The following is a 24,754-nucleotide window of genomic DNA, read 5'->3' as shown; positions in this document are numbered from 1 at the left end:
TTATAATGTAATGTTATAAATATTAAACCTTTAACAACACCATTTTAAGGCATTATTTTGGCTACATATAATATATACAGAGACTAACACTAACTTTTAAAAAGGGGCAAATCTGAATCTAATTTTTTTCCGTTATTGAATATTTTAAAATGGTTTAAAAATATAAAATGAATAAATAAAAATGCAGCATAAGTTCTTTTTCTCTGTTCATCATCCACACCTAGAAAAAAAAAAAAAAAAATCTCAAATTTCTGTTTATGTTTATATAGGTTACTTCCAATCTGATGTTATAAATATTATCTAAAGTTTAATAACACAATTTAAGGCTTTAAACTAACCTTTAAAAAGGTGCAAATCAGCATCTATACAGCATTTTTTGTTCAGATATTGAATATTAAAAAAATGAAATAACATTAAAATTGCAACTTTATCACCAAGTTTATCACCAATCCCCAGGAAAAATATTTTAATCACAGTGTAAATCTTAAATTATATATGCTTACATAGGCTGTCATATAGGATGTTATAAATATTTAATGTTTAATAGCATAATTTTAAGGCATTATTTTAACTAAATATAATATTTACACAGATTAAAACTAACTACACATTTAAAAAGGTGTAAATTAGCATCTTTTTTTCAGATACTGAACATTTTAAAAATGTTTTAAATTAACAAAAAAAATAAAAATGCAGTAGATACGTTTTTTCTCCTCCTCAGTTCTTCATCCATCCCTAGGTTGAAAAATAAATAAATAAATAAAAATGTTTTAATCACAGTCTTAATCTCAAATTTCCCTTGATGTATCTTATAACCCGGAGCCTAATGAGATGCAAATATTACAGACAGGGTTTGTCTCATTAAATGTGCTTCAAAGACTTAGATTAACTGTGAGATTTACAGTAGAGCATCTGAGGTGAAAGTATATGTGCTGAAAGTTTGAATGAGCTCAGAACATCACTCTTGATTTATGTTTTTAAACTTGCCAATACATTTTCTAACAGCAATCTGAATTTAGTCAATTACGACGAGCTCTTTTGTTCCCAGCTGGTTACTACATTGGTTTGCAATTGCACATCTAATGGGCTCTTTGTGGATGAAGTCTCAGCGTGAGGCGTGTTTTGTTAATACGGTAATTCAGAGTTTGACAGGCCTCTGTTCAGCAGCTGTGAAATCAGCATCGCTCCTGGAGAAGAGACACAGCAGGACGACTGCGCTTCAGCCCAAACGCTCAGCACGACCACAAACACTCGCTCATGTCAAACACAAAGTGGACAGACAGTACAAGCAGTCAAACTGCCTTTGTTATTGCATAAGGTTTAGAGAGTATTTCAGGGGTTCAGATATCAAGAGAAAAAGAATAGAGTAGAACAGTCAGATCAAATATTCTACTTAAATTGACCTCTGTTGCCAGGTTAATCATCTTTTTGGATTCTGTAAAGTCTAATCAGAAAAACATTTTTTAAATGAAATAGTTTATTGAACCTTTAGACAAGATTTTTTTTTTTTTAAATAACAACTTGGTTACACTTTATTTTAATTTGTCTCTGTTACAGTGTAATTATACATTTAAGTACGTATTAAGTAAATATTAAACTGCCAGTGCTTATGTGAGTTTTGTATGGGTACTGACTCTTCATAGTCTCTATAAAGTTTGGCAATAAAAGGATGTGATATTATATCACACATCTTCAGTCTGTCATCTCTAGACTGCATCAGACAAGTCTTTCTGTCATTCTAAACCTAAACCTATTTTCTGTTATCTGTATAAAACAATGAATTTGTCTTTTACAAATGGGAGTACAGCAAATTCATGACAACGTTTTACATTAAGCTACACACACTAGTGAAAAAGTTCTCAAAATCTGCACAAATACAAATGTTTTGGTCACATAAACTTATCCATTTCAATTTAATTTAAAATCTAATTTAACATTCTAATTTTGTGAGTTAAGTCAATAATTGGTTATTGAGCATTGGGAACATCCTGAGAAATCCTGGTCCTGAGGAAACTGGAATGACGTCTAAATACTGAGATTCCTACAATAAAACACACAGACAGACACATATGAATATGAGACATTACTGCTGTCACATCGCATCAGCAGATCCATTTCAGAAAAACACAATATATTCATATTACAGTCAAAAAATGAAAAACTGATCATAAATTAATAACTGGATGATCAACAAGTGATCAACAACTATCAATGCTTACAGACACTCTAGGAAATTAAAATATTCATATATATTCATAAATCAGTCACATGACAGAATTAAAAAGTTTAAATTACAGAGACTAAAGTGGAGCTGAATTATTATTTTATATTCTCCAATTACACACACAGGAGGTCTGTTAATCAATTTAGAAACTTTAAATAAACAAACACTTACACTAGTATGACGTCTCCAGTTTATAATGTGGATCATTCTTCAGATCAGAGAGTAACTTCCTACTAAAATATACTAGTTTATTCCCAAACAGACCCAGTCGTCTCAGGTGTGAGGGGTTTGATCTCAGAGCTGAAGCCAGAGCAGCACAACCTTTACCTGTGACACTACAATCACTCAACCTGTAGAGAACAATGACACAGTGTGAATTGTAGTTGAAGTGTCTGTAGTTTGTTATTGACTCTGGTCTCAGAGCAGGAGAGGAGATATAATGACAAGCATTGCCACAAACTGCTGCTGATAGAATGAGATTTATGCATGTTGATGCTCAATGGTGCTGTTTGAAACTGTCATGTGCTTCAGGACTGAACAGACACACAGAGCTGAATGTGAGATATTGTTTCATAGTGATATAAGGACGGATCTGTCTGGAGAAACAGTCACGCACACCTCTAATAAACACCTACAGGGAGACATTTGCTTCACAGGAGCCACATGTTCCCCATTACATCTCATTTATTAACTCTTGTGATCAAACACTTAATCATTGTGTCATGTTTGGTCTCATCTGTTGAACTCAATAAAGATTCTTAAGGTTTTAATGTATAAAGTCAGAACTCTTGCCTACACATGCACTGAGATCATGTCATGTGAACTTTTATTCTGGCTCCAGGACCAAATTTGCTAATCCCCAATATTAAAGGAACATGAAAATGATGATAGAGCAACAAATAAATATAGAAATAAAACAAAAATACTGATTGTTTTTTATATCAATGATAATGCAGAAAACTGAATTGATTAAACTTTCATTCACTCATTGATCACTTTAGTATTGAGTTAAAACTAAACACATTCAGACTCTTGTCTGTTCAAATATAAAACTCTGGGATATTCATCCTCTGCAGTAAGTCACAGAGGCTCTGGATTACTATTTTACACATTATCTGAAAGTTCATTATTGATCAAACTATCACAAGCAAAGCTCCAGGAGCAGCAGGTCATGTGATGTAATGGAAATGAATGAAATGAACTTAATCAGAGCAATTTCTGCTGAAATTTTGTGTTTACTGAACATTGCTGATTTATTCTTAGAATTCACATTAAAGGATGTTTTACAGAGGATCTTACCACAGTTTCTCCAGTTTACAGTGAGGATTCTGTAGTACATCAGAAAGCAGCTTCACTGAATCTCCTAGTTTATTCACAGACAGATTCAGTTGTCTCAGGTGTGAGGGGTTTGATCTCAGAGCTGAAACCAGAGCAGCAAAACCTTCATCTGTGACGCCACAATCAATCAACCTGTAGAGAACAATGACACACTCTTCACTCTCTCAGATCAGATCAGTTTAGCTGTGAATCCATTATTAAAGATAAAGCACAAACTTAGAGCACAAATCAATGTTTGATGGATCATTGGACTAGAGGCTGACATTTTTTCGGGGAATCCCGCGGGATGGGAAACAAAATCACTAATAATCACGGGATTGGGACAGGAAAAAATGTCAGCGGGAGTGGGCGGGACCGGGAATCGTAACGCTATGAAACCCAACTTTACAGACAAATATACCTTTTATATATATAGTAGTCAACATTTGAAGTGGATCAAAACCTTTCATCAAAGTTGTCCTAAGACCAAAACAATACCCATTCTTGTCTTAGGACAGCTTTGATGAACTTTTTTGATCCACTTCAAATGTTGACTACTGTATATTGTAATTTTGAACTTAATTCTAGTTGACCCGTCTCTTTATTCTCTCCTTCTGTATGCTATGGTGTGGCTGGTTAAGCAAGTGAGTTCATGACGGACGGATCGTTAACGACTGGTAATACAGCAGGACATCCAAATGCTCACCTATCATTCATCGACCATATTGCTTTTCATCTGAAAGATGTATGTAGTAGCAAGTTTACATGGCCGCTCAATCTAATGTTAACCTAGAAAAATGTGCGCTATTGAAGTGTCAGTGTGCCTGTTTCACACATACTCCGTCTGCAGTGCGTATGCGTTGCGTATTTTTTTTTCCGCACCCATGTTAACGGATCAGAGCGTTCACACTGCACGCGGTTGCTGTCCGGCAGTGCGTTCCAGATGCGGTGCGTTTGCAGCAGTGCAGCGATCGTTTCGGCACAGAGTCTATTTTTGCTGTGCTGGAATCCGGAACAGCAGATTGTTTGTGGGCAAAATGAACATGGATTGGCATTAAATTGTAATAAATTCATAATTTACGCACAATTAATGAGTGATACTTTGTACACAGTAAATTAGAAAAATAAATCCAATAAAGAAATAAAGAAATAAAAAAAGGAAAATACATAAATGAGCACAGTACTTCTATAAAACTTGCATAATGCGATCAGATATGTTTTTTCCCTACAAAAATTACTTTTTATATCGTTGGAGGAAGAGAGGGAGTTTAATCGCATCAGCCAATCAGGTGGCGGAACTACAACTACTCAAAACAAGGTGACATGGACGACACTCGTCAAATTGTGGAGGTGGAAAAATACAGAATTCTGTACAACCCGCAGAATTCGTTGTACAAAGATTTGATTGCGAAGGAAAGGGCATGGGAAACCGTTTCTTCGGCTATTGGTGTGAATGGTAAGTTTTCAAATCTTTATTTCTTAAGTGCCATGTTTACGTGTACTTACACTTGCTTCAGCAACTATCATTATATATAAGCGTAATGACTGTAACATTACGCTATTTATGTGTAGGTGAACCGGCGTCAGTAGCGCACTGCAAACGTGTCCTGTGTGAAAGCACAATGACCACTTCCTGCTTCTGCACCGCATACGTAACGCACACGGACTGCATACGCACTGCAGACGGAGTATGTAGCTGAATAGTAGCGCGGTGCTGCATGACAGAGGCGCCGGTGCGGTCACTTGCTCTTAAAATACCGTCATTTTTGGTCATACAGATAAGAGTAATAGGCATCTTTCGAATTTGTAAAGACTCAACGTTTATTTGTGTGCACTCAGAAAAACAAGGAAACGTTGCGCTTTTGTAAACAAATTAAAGCAAAAAGGACGAGCTTTCTGCCGTCTGTCTCTGTGAACTTGAGCGCGTCACTTCGAAACTCCGTGTATACTTGCTTTAGAGACATGAAAAATATATCTATAGAGGAAATGTCTACTTTCAAATGGACCAATTCAAATAGGAAACGTGTGTCTGCATGAATGATTTACGTGAAATTTAATGTGCGTGCAATGCACACTGTGCATTTGTTTAAGATGGCTTTCAGTTCAATAATAATAATAATAATAATAATAAAATTTTGCATTTTTATTCAACTAATGTAAAAAAAAAAAAAAAAAAGTTACGGGCATACTGTGATCTGTAATGTATTCTTTACTGTAACTGGCAGATTCTAGCCAAAAAAAAAAAAAAAAAAAAAAAAAAACATAATACGGGAGTGGGAGGGAATGGGAGTCATTCTTCCGGGATTGGGACGGGACGGGATTTTTTCCCAGTTTTTTCGTGGGATTGGGATGGGATGGGATTTTTTTTTGTGGGAGTGGGACGGGAGAGATTTGAAAATCCACTCCCGTGTCACCCTCTACATTGGACTGAGGTCTAAAATGTCACAGAACACAAAACTGTTTACAGGTTTCTCCTTCATCACCAGTGGATAGTAAAATCTGAGATCACCTGCACTGACAGATTGTTTGTATATTGCAGTCCAATACAAAACATTACATATTAACATCCATCAATTTTCCAATTCGCTTTATCCTCTGCAGGTTTGTGGGGGGCTGGAGTCTATCCCAGTGTCTCAGGTCACAGGTGAGGGACTCCCTGAACGGATGACCAGTCCATCACAGGACTCACAAACAGACACACACAAACATTCACACCTGTGGGACATTTATACTGTCTAATTCACCTGCTGCATGTTTTTGGATTGTAGAGGAAACCCACATAAGGCTGAGAAAGGCCTCCTGGCTCGGGAACAAAGCAAGGACAAAGCAGAGCCACCCTGTCACCCCATGTAATAACACATTCATTGTTTATGATTATATTTATTATAGTAAATGCAGCCTTATTGGGACCCTACTTGTAGCTTTCACTTAAGCCCACTCCTACACCTACTCCTAACCCTAACCATGTTTAACCTGTGAAGCTCCATGAAGAGAGTCACGGTTTTGAGAATGGAGAAAATATGAGCTGCACATGACTGATCAATTAGGACAATTAAATAAATATTAGGCACTTTATTCCCACTATTAAATACCTGTCAGACACTTTTTTTTCTATTTCTTTTGGACATTTTTGTTTAACCCTTGCACTTCAATTTAAAAAAAGTTACACATAGGTTCATAGTGGACAAAAATGCCCATGTCAGAAAACTCTCATAAAAATTTGAAGCCTGGAAGTACAGACTTAAGTTTGTTTTTATTTTAAAGAAGACCTTTGGATTATTGTTGAAGTTAAAAAAGTTGTAGAAACCAAAACCAAACCAAGTTCCTGAAACCAAAAACAATGTTATAGAGGTTTAAGTTTATGAAAATTATTGATGAGAAACATTTTTATAAAATATATATTTTATACAACAATTTGAACTAAAAAAAAAAAAAAAAAAAAAAAAAGAGATACAAAAACAAATAAATCTAAAGTTGTGCTCCAAATTTGATATCTCAAAAAATGAACTTTTAGTAAGATTTTGTTTGGGTGGAGTATCAAACTTTTCCCATTAGATTTCAGCAAAGCTCCACTGGCATACACAGCAGTGGGATTTGTGATTCGCAGTATTTCTCTCTCTCAAACATTACAGGTGCGCACACACAAACACACAAAATGTTTTATTTAGGACACACACACAAACCACACTCTGACATCCATACCAACACACCCACACAATTATAGCTACATAATTTACCCAACTGACTCTACAACCCCAAATCAGAAAAAGTTGGGACAGTATGGAAAACGCAAATAAAAAAAGAAAGTAGTGATTTCTAAATTTACTTTGACTTGTATTTCATTGCAGACAATATGAACACAAAATGTGTCATGTTTTGTGTGGTCAACTTCATTTCATTTATAAATATACGTCCTTTCCTGTCATTCTGACCTGCAACACATTCCAAAAAGGTTGGGACAGGAGCAATTTAGGGCTAGTAATCTGGTAAATCGGTTAAATGATGTGATTTCAAACAGGTCATGTCAACAGGTGATTATAATTATGATCTGGAACAAAAGCAGCATCCAAGAAAGGTGTAGCCCTTTAGGAGCAAAGATGGGCCGAGGATCGCCAGTTTGCCAACAAATACGTGAGAAAATTATTGAAATGTTTAAAAACAATGTTCATCAAAGAAAGATAGGAAGACATTTGGATATTTCACCTTCAACAGTGCATAACATAATCAAAAGATTCAAGGAATCTGGAGGAATTTCAGTGTGTAAAGGACAAGGCCGCAAGCCTAAGCTGAACAACAGTGATCTCCGATCCCTCAGGCGGCACTGCATCAAGAATCGTCATTCATCTATAAGGGGTATCACCACATGGGCTCAGGACTACTTTGGCAAACCTTTGTCAAGTACCACAATACGTAGTTACATCCACAAATGCCAGTTTAAACTGTACTGTGCCAAAAGGAAGCCCTATGTTAACAGTGTCCAGAAGCGCCGTCGACTTCTCTGGGCTCGGAGGCATCTGGGATGGACCATCACACAGTGGAAACGTGTACTGTGGTCAGTTGAATCAGTATTTCAGGTATTTTTTGGGAGAAATGTACGCAGTGTGCTCCGGACCAAAGAAGAAAAGGATCATTTTGAAGCGCAAAATGCGACAACGAAGACCCCGTACTGTTGCCCACCTTAAGACTTGTTTGCAGGAAGAATGGAACAAAATTACACCTGAAACACTTCATCACTTGTTGTCTTCAGTCCCTAAATGTCTTTTAAGTGTTGTGAAAAGGAATGGCAACATTACAAAGTGGTAAATGCTTTACTGTTCCAACTTTTTTTGAAATGTGTTGCAAGAACCAAAACTGGCATTCGTGTTTATTTTGAGAAAAAAAACACATTAAATAATGTGCTGTTGTATTGTCTGCAATGAAATACAAGTCAAAGTAAATTTAGAAATCACTACTTTATTTTTTTATTTGTGTTTTCCATACTGTCCCAACTTTTTCTGATTTGGGGTTGTATAATATGCATAAGCAGAAAACAGGAATAAAGCGAGTATTTGCTTTATATGCCAAACTTGAAAAAAATGGCACCATCTAGTAAAAAAAAAATATATAGTAAAATATTTTAATTTGGAAACCTTTCCAACAGAATGAAAGCCTTTTAATGTGGACATTTTTGTCCTTAAGGTCCTGTGAGAAACTATTTTTTGTACCTAGTGTAAAATGGATTTATTAAAAGAAATGAGGGCAAAATATTAAATTCCAGTAAAAATGCACATTTTTGCAGTTGGCATTAACACAGGCAAAATACTAAAAACAAAAACTCAACAAATCAAAACTGAAAAGTCAAAAATGTCCATAAGGTTGCACACAGGTTAAAATAAACACATCTCTGAGCTTGTACTCAAGTTGGTGTCCAAAGCTAAACCCACTGTCCTTACTCTCCCACTTACAGTATGTGACTGTGTTCTTTTGTCATTTTATCTGATGGATGTGCATGTGTACAGATAATTTATCTAAAAGTTTTTTCTACTGGGAAAAAAAAAAAAAAAAAAAAGGTTAAAGGGAACACAGAAGTCCACACATCTAAAAGAAATAAAGTTGGTCACATAATTATTTCTTTAACTTTCTGTATATCTTGATTGACAGTCAGAAAAGTAGTATTCCTTTTGCAAACAATATTTACTTTTTCCATTTTGACACTTGTCATTGTGTTTTCCAACTTTGTGTTTAGATTTGCCATTGTGTTTAAATTTGTTGTTTTGTTTTTGGATTTGTAATGTTGTTTTCAAAATTTTAATTTATTTTGCACTTCACATACAGTTTACTTTACAGTGTGTCATATATGATCTTACCCCAGTTTCTCCAGTTTACAGTGAGGATTCTGTAGTACATCAGAAAGCAGCTTCACTGAATCTCCTAGTTCATTCCACGACAGGCTCAGTTGTCTCAGGTGTGAGGGGTTTGATCTCAGAGCTGAAGCCAGAGCAGCACAACCTTCATCTGTGACGCCACAATAACTCAACCTGTAGAGAACAATGACACACTCTTCACTCTCTCAGATCAGATCAGTTTAGCTGTGAATCAATATTAAAGATAAAGTACAAACTTAAAGCACAAATCAGTATGTTTGTTGGGTCCACTGGACTGAGGTGTGAAATATCACAGAACAACAAAAGTCTTATTCAAGCAGGATAAATAATATTTATTATATGCACTACTTCTCTTATCTCTTTACTTCGTTTAGGCATAATGTCAGTCTTATGCAATGTGATGACACTATTCACTACTTAGCACGTGAGTCATATATGATCTTACCGCAGTTTCTCCAGTTTACAGTGAGGATTCTGTAGTACATCAGAAAGCAGCTTCACTGAATCTCCTAGTTTATTCCACGACAGATTCAGTTCTCTCAGGTGTGAGGGGTTTGATCTCAGAGCTGAAACCAGAGCAGCAAAACCTTCATCTGTGACACCACAATTAAACAACCTGTAGAGAAATGAAAATCACACATGTGAAACATTATCAAACAGCTATCAAAAATTAATCAATCAATCAACTTGTTGCAATGAACAACAACTTACATTTCCAACATAATTAAACTAATACATACCATGTGAAAAAAAAGTGCACATGCATTTCTTTATGTCAAATTACCCAAGTTTCATGGGCAAATATACACACACAGAAATTGAAAGACTGGATTAAACTGGTTTAACATGTTAAAAATAATCCACATGCTGGACTGTGAACAGGTAGAAGGTTCATGTGTTTTAATATAAGTTTGAGTTTAGCTCTTGTGATTCCAAATGCCTTCTGAAAAATGTTAAAGCTCAAAAAATATAAACAACAAAAATGTATAATTAGTAACTATCTTGTAGATTTCAACTGTTGTCTTCAAAAGTGTGTGTTCAAGTATGCTGCTGTTTTGCTCCATTAACTGATGCATCAGATTTTAGGAGATTTGAGCTGTTGTATATATGAGCTGCTTCTTTACTTGTTTGGTTGCTCTCGATTTCTGCTTGGTCTTTTATACCAGATGAGAAATATTTTGATTCCTTCTTTATGTTAATTTTAATATTTTTAACTGCAAAGCCTGAATAATTTATATACAACTTCTCTGACTTTGTTTGAATGCCTGAAGAAATCATTTACAATGTCACTGTATTGAAAACACATTAAAATGCCAAACAGTAAAATAATCAGCACTTAAGATTTATGAGCTTTTAAGTTTGATTTTCTTAAAGGGGTCATCAGATGCAAACTTCACTTTTTCATGTTGTTTGAACATTAATGTGTGTTGGCAGTGTATGTACAAATCTACCCTATAATGATAAAAATCCATGCAGTGGTTTTTAATTAATCTGTAAAAATAATATCCCCTTTTTCAAATCGACACATAGAGAGGCCGCTCCCACCATAGTTGATTGACATGAGCGTCTTACCTCAGATCAGCTGTAACAGTCCAGTAACTTTCCATGTTTTGATGCCGGAGCAGGGATGTAAGTTAGACAAGAATATCTCTGATTGAGCGATTGAGGTGTTGTGTTGCTGGATGTAATAATGAACATAGTGGTCGTCATTTACTCCCGACATCTGAGCCGCTGAAGATGCAGTAGATTACATTTGTTTGTGAATGGAATGCACCTCCCGATCTACATATATCCGTTCATGTTCACACGAATCATTCATGATCCAGCTTCACTTACAGCACAAGTGTTTACAAGTGTTTTTTATAAATCTTTGCAATCGTCTTTCCTTATAACATGGTAGTTAGGAAGTTTAGTGGCTAAACGCGTCTAAAGTAAATAAGCTCGTCATTCCTCAGAGAGAAGAGAGGGGCGGGGCGAGCAGAGCTCATTTGCATTTAAAGGAACAACCCCTTAGAATGAGATGATTTTTGCAGAACTCATTTTGACAAGGTAAAAAGGGTGTTGTTTTACAAAACCACTGAGAATTTTTAATCAAAGTATATTAGAGACTTTTCATTAAGACCCTAAAGAATCATATCAACTTGTGGAAATTGGGCATCCGATGACCCCTTTAATGTTTTACCAGTGAAGTGATTGTTCTCATTGATACTTACTGAACTGATCTGGATTCTTTAATCACAGGAAGCAACTTCTGAAGAACTTTGTTATTTTCAAGATTATTCTTTTCTTTAACAAATTTATCAAGACGAAACTCATTCAGCTCCTCTTCTGATGTCAACAACACAAAAACTACAGCTGACCACTGAGATGAAGAGAGTTTGACTTCACTTAAATTTCCAGATTTCAGATACTGTTGTATTTCCTCCACTATTGAACGATCACCCAGTTCATTCAGACAGTGGAAGAGATTGATGGATTTCTCTGGAGAGTCAATGGTCCTGATCTTCTTCTTGATGTACTCGACTGTTTTCTCATTGCTGTCAGATCTGCTTCTTTTCAGTGTCATTATTCGTTGTAGGAGAATCTGATGAGACTCCACTGACAAACCCAGAAAGAACCTCAGGAAAAGATCCAGATGTCCATTTTTACTCTGTAGAGCCTCATCCACAGCTCTCTGATGCAGATCAGATAATGAAACATGTTCTGATGAACCAAGCTGAAACTCTTCCTTAGACCGTAAACTCTGTTTGATGATTTGGTCAAACACATTTCTGTTGTGGTTTGTCCAGGAGAGGTGCACATATAGAGCTGCTAGATGTTCCTGAATGCTCAGATGAACAAAGCAGAAGACTTTCCCCTGATACAAGCCAAACTCCTCTCTGAAGATCTGAGTGCACAATCCTGAGTACACTGATGCTTCTGTCACATCAATGCCACACTCTCTCAGGTCTTCCTCATAGAAGATCAGGTTGCCTTTCACAAGCTGCTGAAAAGCCACTTTCCCCAGTTTGAGGATCATGTCTTCATCTGTCACCTTCTTCTCATAGTCCTTCTCACGTTTGATGTTTGTCTGAAGGATCAGGAAGTGTGTGTACATTTGAGTGAGAGTCTTGGGAATCTCTCCACTCTCTGCTCGACTCAACATCTTCTCTAGAACAGCGGCTGAGATCCAGCAGAACACTGGGATGTGGCACATGATGTAGAGGCTCCTTGACGACTTCAGGTGTGAGATGATCCTGTCGGCCAGACTCTGATCACTGATTCTCTTCCTGAAGTATTCCTCCTTCTGTGGCTCATTGAAGCCTCGTACCTCTGTCACTCGATGGACACACTCAGAGGGGACGAGATCAGCTGCTGCTGGTCTGGAGGTGATCCAGATGAGAGCAGAGGGAAGCAGATTCCCCACAATGAGGTTCATCAGCAGCACGTCCACTGAGGCTGATTCATTTACATCACACAACCTCACATTGCTCTTAAAGTCCAGAGACAGACGACACTCATCCAGACCATCAAAGATGAACAACACTTTATATTCATCACTGGATATTTCCATTTCTTTAGTTTCAGGGAAAAAGACATGAAGAAGATCTGAAAGACTTAGTTTTTTGTCCTTCGTCAAGTTAATTTCTCTGAAAGGAAGTGGAAATATGAGCTGGACGTCCTGATTCTCTTTCCCTTCAGCCCAGTCCAGGATGAACTTCTGCACAGAGACTGTTTTTCCAATGCCAGCGACTCCCTTTGTCAGCACAGTTCTGATGGCTTTGTCTTGTCCAGGTAAAGGTCTAAAGATGTCATTGCATTTGATGGCTGTGTCCTCTGTTGCTGTTCTCCTGGATTGTGTCTCAATCTGTCTCACCTCATGCTCATTACTGATCTCTCCACTCTCACTCTCTGTGATGTAGAGCTCTGTGTAGATCTCATTCAGGAGTGTTGGGTTTCCCTGCGTCGCTGTTCCCTCATACAGACGCTCAAACTTCTTCATCAGGTTTGATCTGAACATGTTGAGGACTTCATGACTGGAAAATTAAAATAAAACATTATTACATGAGCTACAGAGGTAAACATATAAAGCAAAATGTCTTTTTTGTTTTCTGTGTTATGAGACCGTCAACATACAAAATTAACATAAAAATTAAATACCATTTAAATAAATCTAAATAAATAAATAACTATAGTCTGTGCTCTATATCTCCTCATTGTTATTACTATTACTGCATTTCCTAGCCAGACTTCTGCTCATGTTTATTTATTATAGTGCCTTATAACTATGAAAGCTAATTTAAAATATCTATATATCATATCAACCATAATCATATCTTTTACAAAAAATTTAATACTTACTTGAGGTTAAACCTTCTGCCATCACTTTTAGAATTAAGTGGACGGCGCAAAGAATGGTCACTCCTCACAGACACACAGCTGGGCTCTGGTTCTGATCTTTTGACTGAACTATAAGAAAGAATCCTTTGAATTGCTGGATTTCTATTAACGTTTGTTTTTTTTAAAAATATATGATCTTTTCATCCTTACCATGTTGATACAGAAACCATAAACTAAAGCTCTTTCATAGACTCTCTGCCATAATAACTAATATGAATATCATGAAAACATGAATAACTAATATAAAACAAAAACACCATATAATTATGACAGCTCTAGATCTGATCTCTTTTGCTAAACAAATGGAATGTTGACATTCAATTTAATAAAGGATCATAAAAAATAATACTTACTATAGGTTAAACCTTTTGCCATAACTCTTAAAATTAAGCGGACGATGCAAAGAATGGTCACTTCTCACAGACACACAGCTGGGCTCTGGTTCTGATCTCTTCTGATCAACTAAACTGTAAGAAAGAAACATTTGAATTGCTGTATTTCTATTAACTTTTGATTTTCTTTTTTAAAAATATGATTTTTAATTTTTAATCTGTTGATACATAAACCATAAACTAAAGTTCTTTCATAGACTCTCTGCCATAATAACTAATACGAATACCATAATAATATGAATATCTAATATAAAACAAAAACATAATATAAATATGACACACAGCTCTGGCTCTGATCTTTTCTGCTGAACAGATGATAATGACATTCATCATAAAAGAAAAAAAAAGTCACATCATGAGGAGCTTCTGTGTTCTTATTATTGTAAACACAATTCTATTTTTAACTTAAAAAAAAAAAAAACATTGAAAAGGTGTTTGTTGTGAATATTTTGATCCGGTGACTTTGTTCATACATTGTTGTGAGAAAATACTCACCCTCTTATCAAGGTTGATGTATTTGACATATTTACAAAATTTGCAGAATATTTACATATTTAAAAAGTTGTTGTTAAGTGTTAGCTTATAATGTTCATGTAGTTATGAATTGAATTTTTAAATTTTTCATAATCTGCCTGTAAATGTGTGTATCTCAGTGGATACGTCACCCTTTTAGACAGGGCTGTACATTAACTTTTTTTTTTTTTTTTGCACATAGCACTGGTGCTATAAAGATCAAAAGTTTTGTAGCACAGGCCAAACAGTTGTAGCACAAGTTAGGGGTGGCGATATGGGAAAAAATATTGTATGACTTTTTTTTTTTTCCACGAATATCAGGATTCATGATTTTGGCATGATTCTTTGTCATGTTGGCTTTTCTAATTACTACTAATTTCTCTATTCTAAAATAAATAAATAAATAAATAAAAAGTCTTTCAAGATAAAAAAAATATAAAATAAAAAAAAAAGAATGGCAGACATTTAGGCCAAAGTGGGTGAAGATGAAAATACACTATATACATCTATATTTTTTAGTTCATCAGTCATAAGCAGTGAGTGATTTTTTTTTTCTGTTTTTTGTTTTTGTTTGTTTTTTGTTTTATTAAAAGTTCACCTACAGTTGCTGTCAACTCCCATAGTATTTTCCCCTCTACTATTAAATGTGGACCAGCTACTGTTTAGTTACACACAAAAATATCTTCTTTTGTGTTCAGCACAAGAAATAAATTAATACAGGTTTGGGACAACATGTGAGTGAGTAAATAACGACAGTGACAATAATTAATTTTATTTTTGGGTGAACTACTCCTTTAATGACAAGCGGCACCATGTTTTATGTGGCTTTAAGAGCAATACGAATCTGTTTCTCTCTCATCTGTTTACTTTCATGTTTATATGTAAACCTTGTGCATTTTTAACAGTAGCCTATTAGATAAGAAATCATTCAGACGCGGAAGACAACTTAGCCCAGTGATCAGGCGCTGTTCGACAGGTGTGTGCGTGCACTTCAGGTAGGCGCTCAGAAAAAGCGCAAGTCAGAACAGCACGTGAATTAAATGTTTAACCGGCAAGGCTTAAAAGCAGATGCAAATAATGCCCTTTTGTGATTGCGAATAAGTTCAGTGTCCCGCGAGTGTAACTCTACTGCTGAGTTAACGTTTGATGTGAACGTATTTTGTACAGTATATTGAGGTGGATGTGCCACAACTGCAACTGATAGAATGTGCGCTGTAGCACAATACTACGATATTTCTTGTGTTATGAATATGCGAAACTATATCGCACTTGTGCTACAGTGGAAAATTTGAAATCTATTAAATAAAATACTCAACAAAAACACATGCCAACTTATGTATAAAAATGTACAAAATACAGTTTGCATGTGTTAGCACATGTGCATCTTGAATTATTACTAACAATACAAAAGTCATTACACATGGACGATTCTAGGATTTTCATTTTAGGGGGCTCAGCCCCCAGTGTGTGTACTATCCCCAGGATAGTAAAACCTGAAATTTTTGACATTGTGGGGACCGGCTTGTGGTCCCCATGGGTACAAAAGCTTATAAATCATACAGAATGAGTTTTTTTGAGAAAGTAAAAATGCAGAAAGTTTTCTGTAAGGGTTAGGTTTAGGGGTAGGGTTAGGGTAAGGGGATAGAAAATACAGTGTGGACAGTATACAAACCATTGCGCCTATGGAGAGTCCCCACAAGGATAATAAACCAGACATGTGTGTGTGTGTGTGTGTATATATATATATATATATATATATTAGGGATGTTATTTAACTCGTGGGACGAGATCTCGCGAGACACATCGGGGGACCAGTTGGATCTCGCGAGATCTCGTGACTATCTTTGCAAAACATTTTGCAGTGTTTACATTAGTGCTGCACTATTAATCCTTAAAATATTGAGGTGTCCATTCAAACACCCACGCGATCTTATTCCTGAATGACAAAGATTTAGCTATGTCTGTTACCACTGTTTCACATCACGAGTGTCAGTGGAACGTTTGTCCCAGCCCATGTTAATAAATCAGAGGGTCGGGGTAAATGTGAACGCAGAAAGAGCAACACAAACAGTCTTTTCAAAGACATTATAATCATTATTTCTGTGTTACAGACATTTAAATAATAGAAGTAGTGGGATAAAAGTTTATAGTTTGGGTATAAACACTTATTTTCTACAGTAGCGATCAAAACGAAAGTATAACACTTATAGGAGGTGGTGACAACTGCCCATTTAAAACATGTCATTGAATCATTCATTCAGGAGATTTCAGTGGTCAAACAAGTCTTAATGAAGTGAGACACTGACTCCTTCATTGAATGTTTTTTTTTTTTTTTTTTTTCTTTAAATGAATATATGTTTTTAGCAAAGACTTAAGCAAAGAACACTTTGTCAGAACCACTAGTAAATTGTTATTTTGTTTAGTTTTCTAATCTTTTTTTCTCCAGAATAGTGAGAGAATCATGGTCTCCAATTTATTAAAAACAACTAGGATTCTCAATTTATTCAGAATCGTGAAGCTCTTGTTTAAATGTTTATTACTGCATATAATTCATTAAAATGGAAGTTTAATTTCATAAAGTTCAAAATGCACCTTCAATTTTTTGCATTTTGTCTTTTTCAGCTGAATAAAAGACTATTTTCCCTATATATTTCATAATTGAGGATTTCTTAAGAAAAGTTTAAAAATCTCGTCTCGTCTCGTTCTCCTGAACCCAGTCTTGTGTCTCATCTCGTCTCGTGGGATAAGTGTCTCGACACCCCTAGTATATATATATATATACCCCTATATATATATATATATATATATATATATATATATATATATATATATATATATATATATATATATATATATATATATATATATATATATATATATATATATATATATATATATATATATATATATATATATATATATATATATATATACACACACACACACACACACACACACACACACACACATATATACACACACACATATATACACACACACAAAATTACGGTTTGCATTTCTGGTACAACCCTATTTTCTTAAGTATGCAAACCTTATTGCACATGCACTGGAACATATCGGACATTAAATTTTCAATCGCAAAATTTTAGGGGGGCTGAGCAGTCATTTTAAAAATGGCCTAGCGACTATAAAAATCATGAAAGATTTCATAGCAAAAATACTTCACTTGATAAAAAAAAAAAAAAAAGCATGAACTATCAATCAAAGGACATGAAGTAGATTGCATACAACAGGTTTTGTTGTCAAAGCTTTAATCATGTTAATTTACAGGCCCTAAAAATTTGTGTATCACATATGATACACATTATAAATGGATATAGTCATGTTAAAAAAAAAAACAAAAAACAAAACAAAAAACAAACCAACAAATACAAATCACAAATTTGTATTTTTTGTGTTCTAACCACTGATCTATAATAGAGAACTGGATAGCTCATGACGTCATAGAAGTGAAGCCACTACGCCGCCATATTGCTATTCCCTAGTACTCGCAAACGTTCTATTGAATGAATAGCAAATAATACGACTTTAATGAGAAAACATCACCTAACAAGTCAGCGTTTTCATATCTGACGTCTCACTGTACATTCTCACAACGCAAACGTCCTAAGCATGTAAACGGTTATTGTTTAATGTCGGGAATTCCCTCTGCTTATTAAAAATATACATTGCAGTAGCGAACATCATGAACATGATAAACATCGGACGTTCACCATGTTTACAAATGACAAAATGCTCATTCTGAAAACTAAAAGATTTATGCTTTGTATACATATAATTTGCCTTGCACAGTTAATAATTGTTTGTGCTGTTTTGTTATAGTGTTTTTATTCGTAACGTTACAGGCTAAATGCATGTTTCAACAATGATTTCGTTAACATCATTCTGAAGCAGTTAATGATTTAAACGTTTAATTCAGCCTACATAACATTCATGTTGAGATAAATGTTAATAATAAACGTTAATAATGCAAACATGTTAAATATAACATTTTAAAATGATTTAAATAACTAAAAAGATAAAATGAAAATTAAACTTTAAAAATGAAACTAAAACTGTCAGTTAAGTCACTGATTTTATCACTGAATCATTTATTCAGGAATGAAGCCACTCTCTTTACGAATGGGTAATTGAATCAATGACTCAGATTCGTTTAAAAACGCCTGTTCATTCATAAACGGAACAGCTGTGTTTGAATAGAGATGCGGCTTAGTAGTGACTTTGTTTCAGACTATTTTTATTGACGAAACTGAGGAAAATCAGGTGGTGTTATAGTCAGATAAATGTAATTTAAGGCACTTAATATAATAGAATTTGCGCGATCTTTAAGAGTTTAAAATAGATGTTGCTCACTTAGGGACATTAAAATATGCACATCATAACTTGGAGAAATAACGCTGACTAATTACATTTGGTACGGATTTAAAGACATCAAGCTTTATTTCCAAGATTTTAATTTCAATACAGCATAGAGCAATATAACATGCTTGTATTATTTATTGTATATTCGAATCAATTTCAGATACTAATTCCAGATATATGTTCATGTTTACTATTTCCTGCATAATTCCTTACGTTAAGAAATATTTTTTGTGTCTGATCAAAACGGCGGCAAGTGCGCAGCTGACACACCCACCTGAACGATTTCAAAACATTGCTTATCCTGCTCGAAAAGACGATAAACACTGCAGATAAGATTTTAAGTAAAAATTAATTTACATACACATATCATAAAAACTAGTCCTGTGTGACTGACACACTTAAAATCGGGTGATTTTAGGTCAGCGGTTTCGCTGTGAGTCAATGGTGCTCTCTGTCGGTAGGGCATAGTAAGATGGCGGATCGAACACTTCCGGTGGCTTCACTGCCTGACGGCAGTTTAGAACGCAATGAGCGATCCAGTCATATATATAGATCAGTGGTTCTAACCACTGATCTATAATAGAGAACTGGATTGCTCATGACGTCATAGAAGTGAAGCCACTGCGCCGCCATATTGCTATTCCCTAGCACTTGCAAACACTCTGTTGAATGAATAGGAAATAATACGACTTTAATGAGAAAACATCACCTAACAAGTCGGCGTTTTCTTATCTGATGTCTTACTGTACATTCTCACAACGCAAACGTCCTAAGCATGTAAACGGTTATTGTTTAATGTCGGGAATTCCCTCTGCTTATTAAAAATATACATTACAGTAGCGAACATCATGAACATGATAAACATCGGACGTTCACCATGATGTTTACAAATGAAAAAATGCTCATTCTGAAAACTGAAAGATTTATGCTTATATATATATATAATTTGCCTTAAACAGTTAATAATAGTTTGTGCTGTTTTGTTATAGTGTTTTTTTTCGTAACGTTACAGGCTAAATGCATGTTTCAACAATGATTTCACTAACATCATTCTGAAGCAGGTAATGATTTAAACGTTTAATTCAGCCTACATAACATTCATGTTGAGATAAATGTTAAATATAACATTTTAAAATGATTTAAATAACTAAAAAAGATAAAATGAAAATTAAACTTTAAAAATGAAACTAAAACTGTCAGCAGTTAAGTGACTGATTTTATCACTGAATCATTTATTCAGGAATGAAGCGACTCTCTTTACGAATGTGTAATTGAATCAATGACTCAGATTCGTTTAAAAACGCCCGTTCATTCATAAACGGAACACAGCCAAAGATGCGGCTTTAGTTGTGACTTTGTTTCAGACTATTTTCATTGACGAAATTGAGCAAAATCAGGTAGTGTTATAGTCAGATAAATCTAATTTAAGGCAATTAATATAATAGAATTTGCGCGATCTTGAAGAGTTTAAAATAGATGTTGCTCACTTGGATAGGGACATTAAAATATGCACATCATAACTTGGAGGAATAACGTTGACTAATTACATTTGATACGGATTTAAAGACATCAAGCTTTATTTCCAAGATTTGAATTTCAGTACAACATAGATAAATATAACAGGCTTGTATTGTATTATTTATTGTATATTCGAATCAATTTCAGATACTAATTCCAGATATATTAGGGGTGTAACGATACGCGTATTTGTATTGAACCGTTCGGTACGAGGCTTTCGGTTCGGTACGCATTACGAACCGAACGATTCAGAAAAATACTTTTATATTTGAAAAAAATAAAAGAGAATAAAGTGTGTAATATAGCCGCTTTTCCACTATCGTGCCGAACGGTTCTTATAACGGTCAGGTCCGGTTCCAGTTGTGTTTCCACCTGAGCCTGGTACGGCACGGCACGATTACAAACTGTTCTCGGCCCGGTTAGACAACTAGACAACTGATAGAATGTGTGTGCTAAGCGAAAGCGCGCTGTATGATCAAACAGCCAAGTAAACTGCTGTTAAGCTGCGTTCATAGCTCATGCATTAATACTGTCAATAAATGTGTTATTTTTCAGAAAGGTTTTACCTTCTGTGTCTGTCTCCGTTGGCATGCATATCCCCTCAGCATTTGTTGGTAACGTTATACCTGTCGTCGCCTTCTGTTTATTTTATTTTTTGCGTTGTTTATAGTTGTGTCCTTTTTTTGTTATTTAACGAAGTCCCAAAAACAGAAATATCTGATCATTTCTCTGTTTATATTACAATTGCGTTAACAAGGCAACGACTAAGGCATTTGTATTTACATTCCAAAGAGTTCCGTTATCGGCACCACAGTGGAAAATGAAACCGTATCCGTGCTGACTGGCCCGGATCGGCACAGAACGGAACGGTTAAGCGAAGAGAACGGTTCGGCCCGATAGTGGAAAAGCGGCTAAATAATTCCTGCTTTGTACAGAAAAACAAAAGCCCAAATAGAGAACCAGTTGGCCGAAGCACCAGCGATTGCTCTGACAACAGACAGCTGGACGTCTTTCTATTAGTTTATAACTACTACAATATTACATTATTTTTTTTTTATCAGGAGCTTTTTGGTTTTGGTTATAAAGGAGGTTTTGTTTTATATGCTGCTAAAAAGAAACCCCAGAAGATGGGTGAAGAATAGCTTCATCATCGTTTAAAGTAAAAGAAAAAAACAAGATCATACTTTTTTGATGTTTTAATAAATAAAAAAGTGAAAAAAAATCAAAGAAATTATCTGGAATTTTTTTTATTTATTTTTGCTGTATCGAAAACATACCGAACCGTGACACCACTGTGTCGTATCGAACCGAACCGTGATTTTTGTGAACCGTTACACCCCTAATGTTCATGTTTACTATTTCCTGCATAATTCCTTACGTTAAGAAATATATTTTGTGTTCGATCAGAACAGTGTCGGCAAGTGCGCAGCTGACACACCCACCTGAACGATTTCAAAACATCGCTTATCCTGCTCGAAAAGACGATAAACACTGCAGATAAGATTTTAAGTAAAAATTAAATTTACATACACATATCATAAAAACTAGTCCTGTGTGACTGATACACTTAAAATCGGTTTAGCTGTGCGTCAGTGGTGCTCTGTCGGTATTTCGCTACATGTAAACAACACTGGTCCAGAAGCGCTTCCTGTTTTTTTTTTCACATATACAAATACATCTTAAAGGTGCTAATGTAACATTTTCATCCAGTAAAATGTTATGTTGGTTGTATTTTTTTGTGATATTTGTGTAAAGTAAAAAAAAGAAAAAAAGAAACAAGAATGTATCCAGACCAGTATGTTTACATCTAGCGAAATGGCGGATCGAACACTTCCGGTGGCTTCACTGCCTTAGGGCAGTTTAGAACGCAATGAGCGATCCAGTCATTATATATAGCTCAGTGGTTCTAACAGAATCACATACCACTACCAACACATTTTTTATGTCTCTTTATGGTTCTGCCCTTAGGGGTAATATAGTATGTATTCAAAGTACCTGCATCCTGGAGAAGAATCTTCATCTCGGGGTGTTTGTGTGTCATCCATGATGGAACTGAACAGACAAAAGAGTGAGATCTCCAACACTTACTCTGGGTGGAACAAACAAACCATTCATGTGAACGGATCCTGAGAGTCGGAGAAACAGCAGAACGACGGTGGCTTCCACTCAAATACACAATGTTCGACTTATGTGAAAAGAAATGCTACAATGAACCACAGCAAACCACTTCAATTTGCTTAAAAATAAAGATATCAAACACATTTCAAAAAACACGTCCTTCCGGAGAAATATGAAAGCGAAAGTCACCTGCAACGTCGACTCACCTGCACGTCCACTGCCAGTGACGTCACAAGCATTCTCTACTGCTCGCTACGTACTGTATCAACGCTCGTCAATGCCACAATGATTGAGATGGCCAATCAAATGAAAGTGGGCGGGTTTTGCTGTTCACCGCAGTAGAGCGCAAATTCCAATGATTTATCTTTTTTCCCCGCAAATATGGCAATTTTGAATTGTAAATATGGTATCATTTACGCGATTTATGTAATTTCTAACTGAATGTGATGAGACAAGAAACATTTTGCATTTTTGATATAATAAGCAATACAATAAAAGTGCATGTGTGCATTTTTTTTTTTTTTTTTAAATATCTGCAAACAGTTCAGAATGATTACATCCCAACTAGAATTTGAACTAGAATTTACTCATGAATGATTACCTTGAGCAGGGATCGGGTATCAAAGACGCACTGGAGGAGTCATCTCCGACTGTTGTGAAATACTACATGCATCATCATGCTGTTCTCTGTGCAGACAAGGTTACAACAAAACTCAGTTTGACTCCTCATCACATGACAATGACTCTCCATCACCTAATGACTGTCTACTTACCGATCCTAACCTGAATCCAGATCTGCTCAGCATATTAATAAAATTCAGATTGCATGCAATTGTATTGACAGCAGATATAAAAAAAGGCCCATTTCTGCTCGTAGCTACTGTAAGAAAGATTTGAAAGAATATGAAGCACAAGTTCAGCAGATCACTGTGCAACTCAGCATCAGCAGCGACCAAAGTGAAATGGAACCTGTACAAGATTTAGTGAAGTACAGTAAACTGAAGAAGGTATTGCGGGTCATTGCTTGGCTTAAGAAGTTTGTGCACAATGCAAGTTCAAGATCCAAGAGACGAGGTGAGTTTACTGCTGAGGAAATGTTTGAGGCTGAAAAGTACTTAAGTGACAAGTTTTCAGCTTTGGTCATGAGATTAGTTTGATAAAGACAGGTAAAACCCTGAACTCAGATTCAAAAATCAGAGATCTGAAAAACGTTTTCTCGATGCTGATGAATTCCTGTGTGTTGGAGGCAGACTGCAACAGTCAGACTTCAGTTACAGAGAAAAACATCCATGGATTCTACCTAGCAAAAGCAGATATTGTGAGCTGCTGGTTCAGTACAACCATGAATTTACCATGCATTCTGGTCTGAGAGACACTTTTGTACAAATCAGAAGTAGACGATGGATTTTTTTTGAGGCAGGCAACTTGTAAAAAATCTTCTGTTGAAATGGACTGTGTGCAGAAGATTTAAAGCAGGGGTGCCCAATCCTGTTCCTGGAGATCTACCTTCCTGCAGAGTTTGGTTCCAACCCTGACCAAACACACCTGTCTGTAATTATTAAGTGCTTCTTCAGATCCTAATTAGTTGGTTCAGGTGTGTTTGATCAGGGTTGGAGCTGAACTCTGCAGGAAAATCGATCTCCAAGAACACGGCTGGGAACCCCTGATTTAAAGCAAAGCCCACACAGCAGGACACTGCTCCATTTCCAAGAGACAGAATATCAGATCGAATGATCGTGTGCTACACAAGGCTTATGTTGCTCTGTTCACATGTGCAGTCACTGGAGCTGGTTTCAAATCAGTCAACAGAAAGTTTCTTGTTAGCACCGAAATGATTTGTTTCCAGAAGAGGCTGTGCAAAATCATTTTTTCAGACAATTCCAAAACTTCAATCAGTGCGTACACATGCTGTGCCATTTACTATAGTTTATTTTGCGTTAAACCTATTTTCTGCTATCTGTATAAAACAGTGGATTTGTCTTTAACACAAAGTACAGTGAATTAATGACAATGTTTTACATTATGCTACCCATAAACTTTATACT

At 35.6% G+C, this 24,754-nt stretch overlaps 1 protein-coding gene across 4 annotated transcripts; it reads right to left on the bottom strand.

Moving 5' to 3' along the window:
* Positions 1–1,464: 1,464 nt before the first annotated feature.
* LOC127175365 (NLR family CARD domain-containing protein 3-like) lies at positions 1,465–22,930 on the bottom strand. 4 transcript variants are annotated; one of them, XM_051126397.1, is made up of 10 exons: positions 22,916–22,930; positions 22,587–22,680; positions 14,139–14,252; positions 13,747–13,854; positions 11,619–13,421; positions 9,851–10,021; positions 9,388–9,558; positions 3,524–3,694; positions 2,396–2,574; positions 1,465–2,041 (listed from the first exon to the last, which is right to left on the bottom strand). In XM_051126397.1, exons 2-9 carry the CDS (start codon positions 22,634–22,636, stop codon positions 2,397–2,399), a joined length of 2,766 nt encoding a protein of 921 aa, XP_050982354.1. In that variant the 5' UTR covers positions 22,637–22,680; positions 22,916–22,930; the 3' UTR covers positions 1,465–2,041; position 2,396. The 4 variants fall into 4 exon arrangements, with proteins under 4 accessions (XP_050982354.1, XP_050982353.1, XP_050982355.1 ...); XM_051126396.1 differs by lacking the exon at positions 22,916–22,930 and having other exon boundaries at positions 22,587–22,869; XM_051126398.1 differs by lacking the exon at positions 22,916–22,930 and having other exon boundaries at positions 9,388–9,529; positions 9,993–10,021; positions 22,587–22,869.
* Between the last annotated feature and the right edge of the window lie 1,824 nt (positions 22,931–24,754).

Source organism: Labeo rohita, chromosome 13 (genome assembly GCF_022985175.1).
Source record: "Labeo rohita strain BAU-BD-2019 chromosome 13, IGBB_LRoh.1.0, whole genome shotgun sequence".
Lineage (NCBI taxonomy): Eukaryota > Metazoa > Chordata > Actinopteri > Cypriniformes > Cyprinidae > Labeo > Labeo rohita.
This window is presented reverse-complemented; position numbering and strand designations above follow the sequence as displayed.

What these genes read in the sequence shown, in the direction of transcription:
- LOC127175365 (XM_051126397.1), bottom strand. Translation starts at nt 22,636, where the DNA reads ATGGATGACACACAAACACCCCGAGATGAAGATTCTTCTCCAGGATGC. An exon ending in GATTCTTCTCCAGGATGCAG is followed by an intron (nt 14,253 to 22,586) that starts GTACTTTGAATA and finishes TCTTTCTTACAG; the next exon opens with TTTAGTTGATCAGAAGAGAT. An exon ending in TGTAAACTGGAGAAACTGTG is followed by an intron (nt 2,575 to 3,523) that starts GTAAGATCCTCT and finishes TGTTCTCTACAG; the next exon opens with GTTGAGTGATTGTAGTGTCA.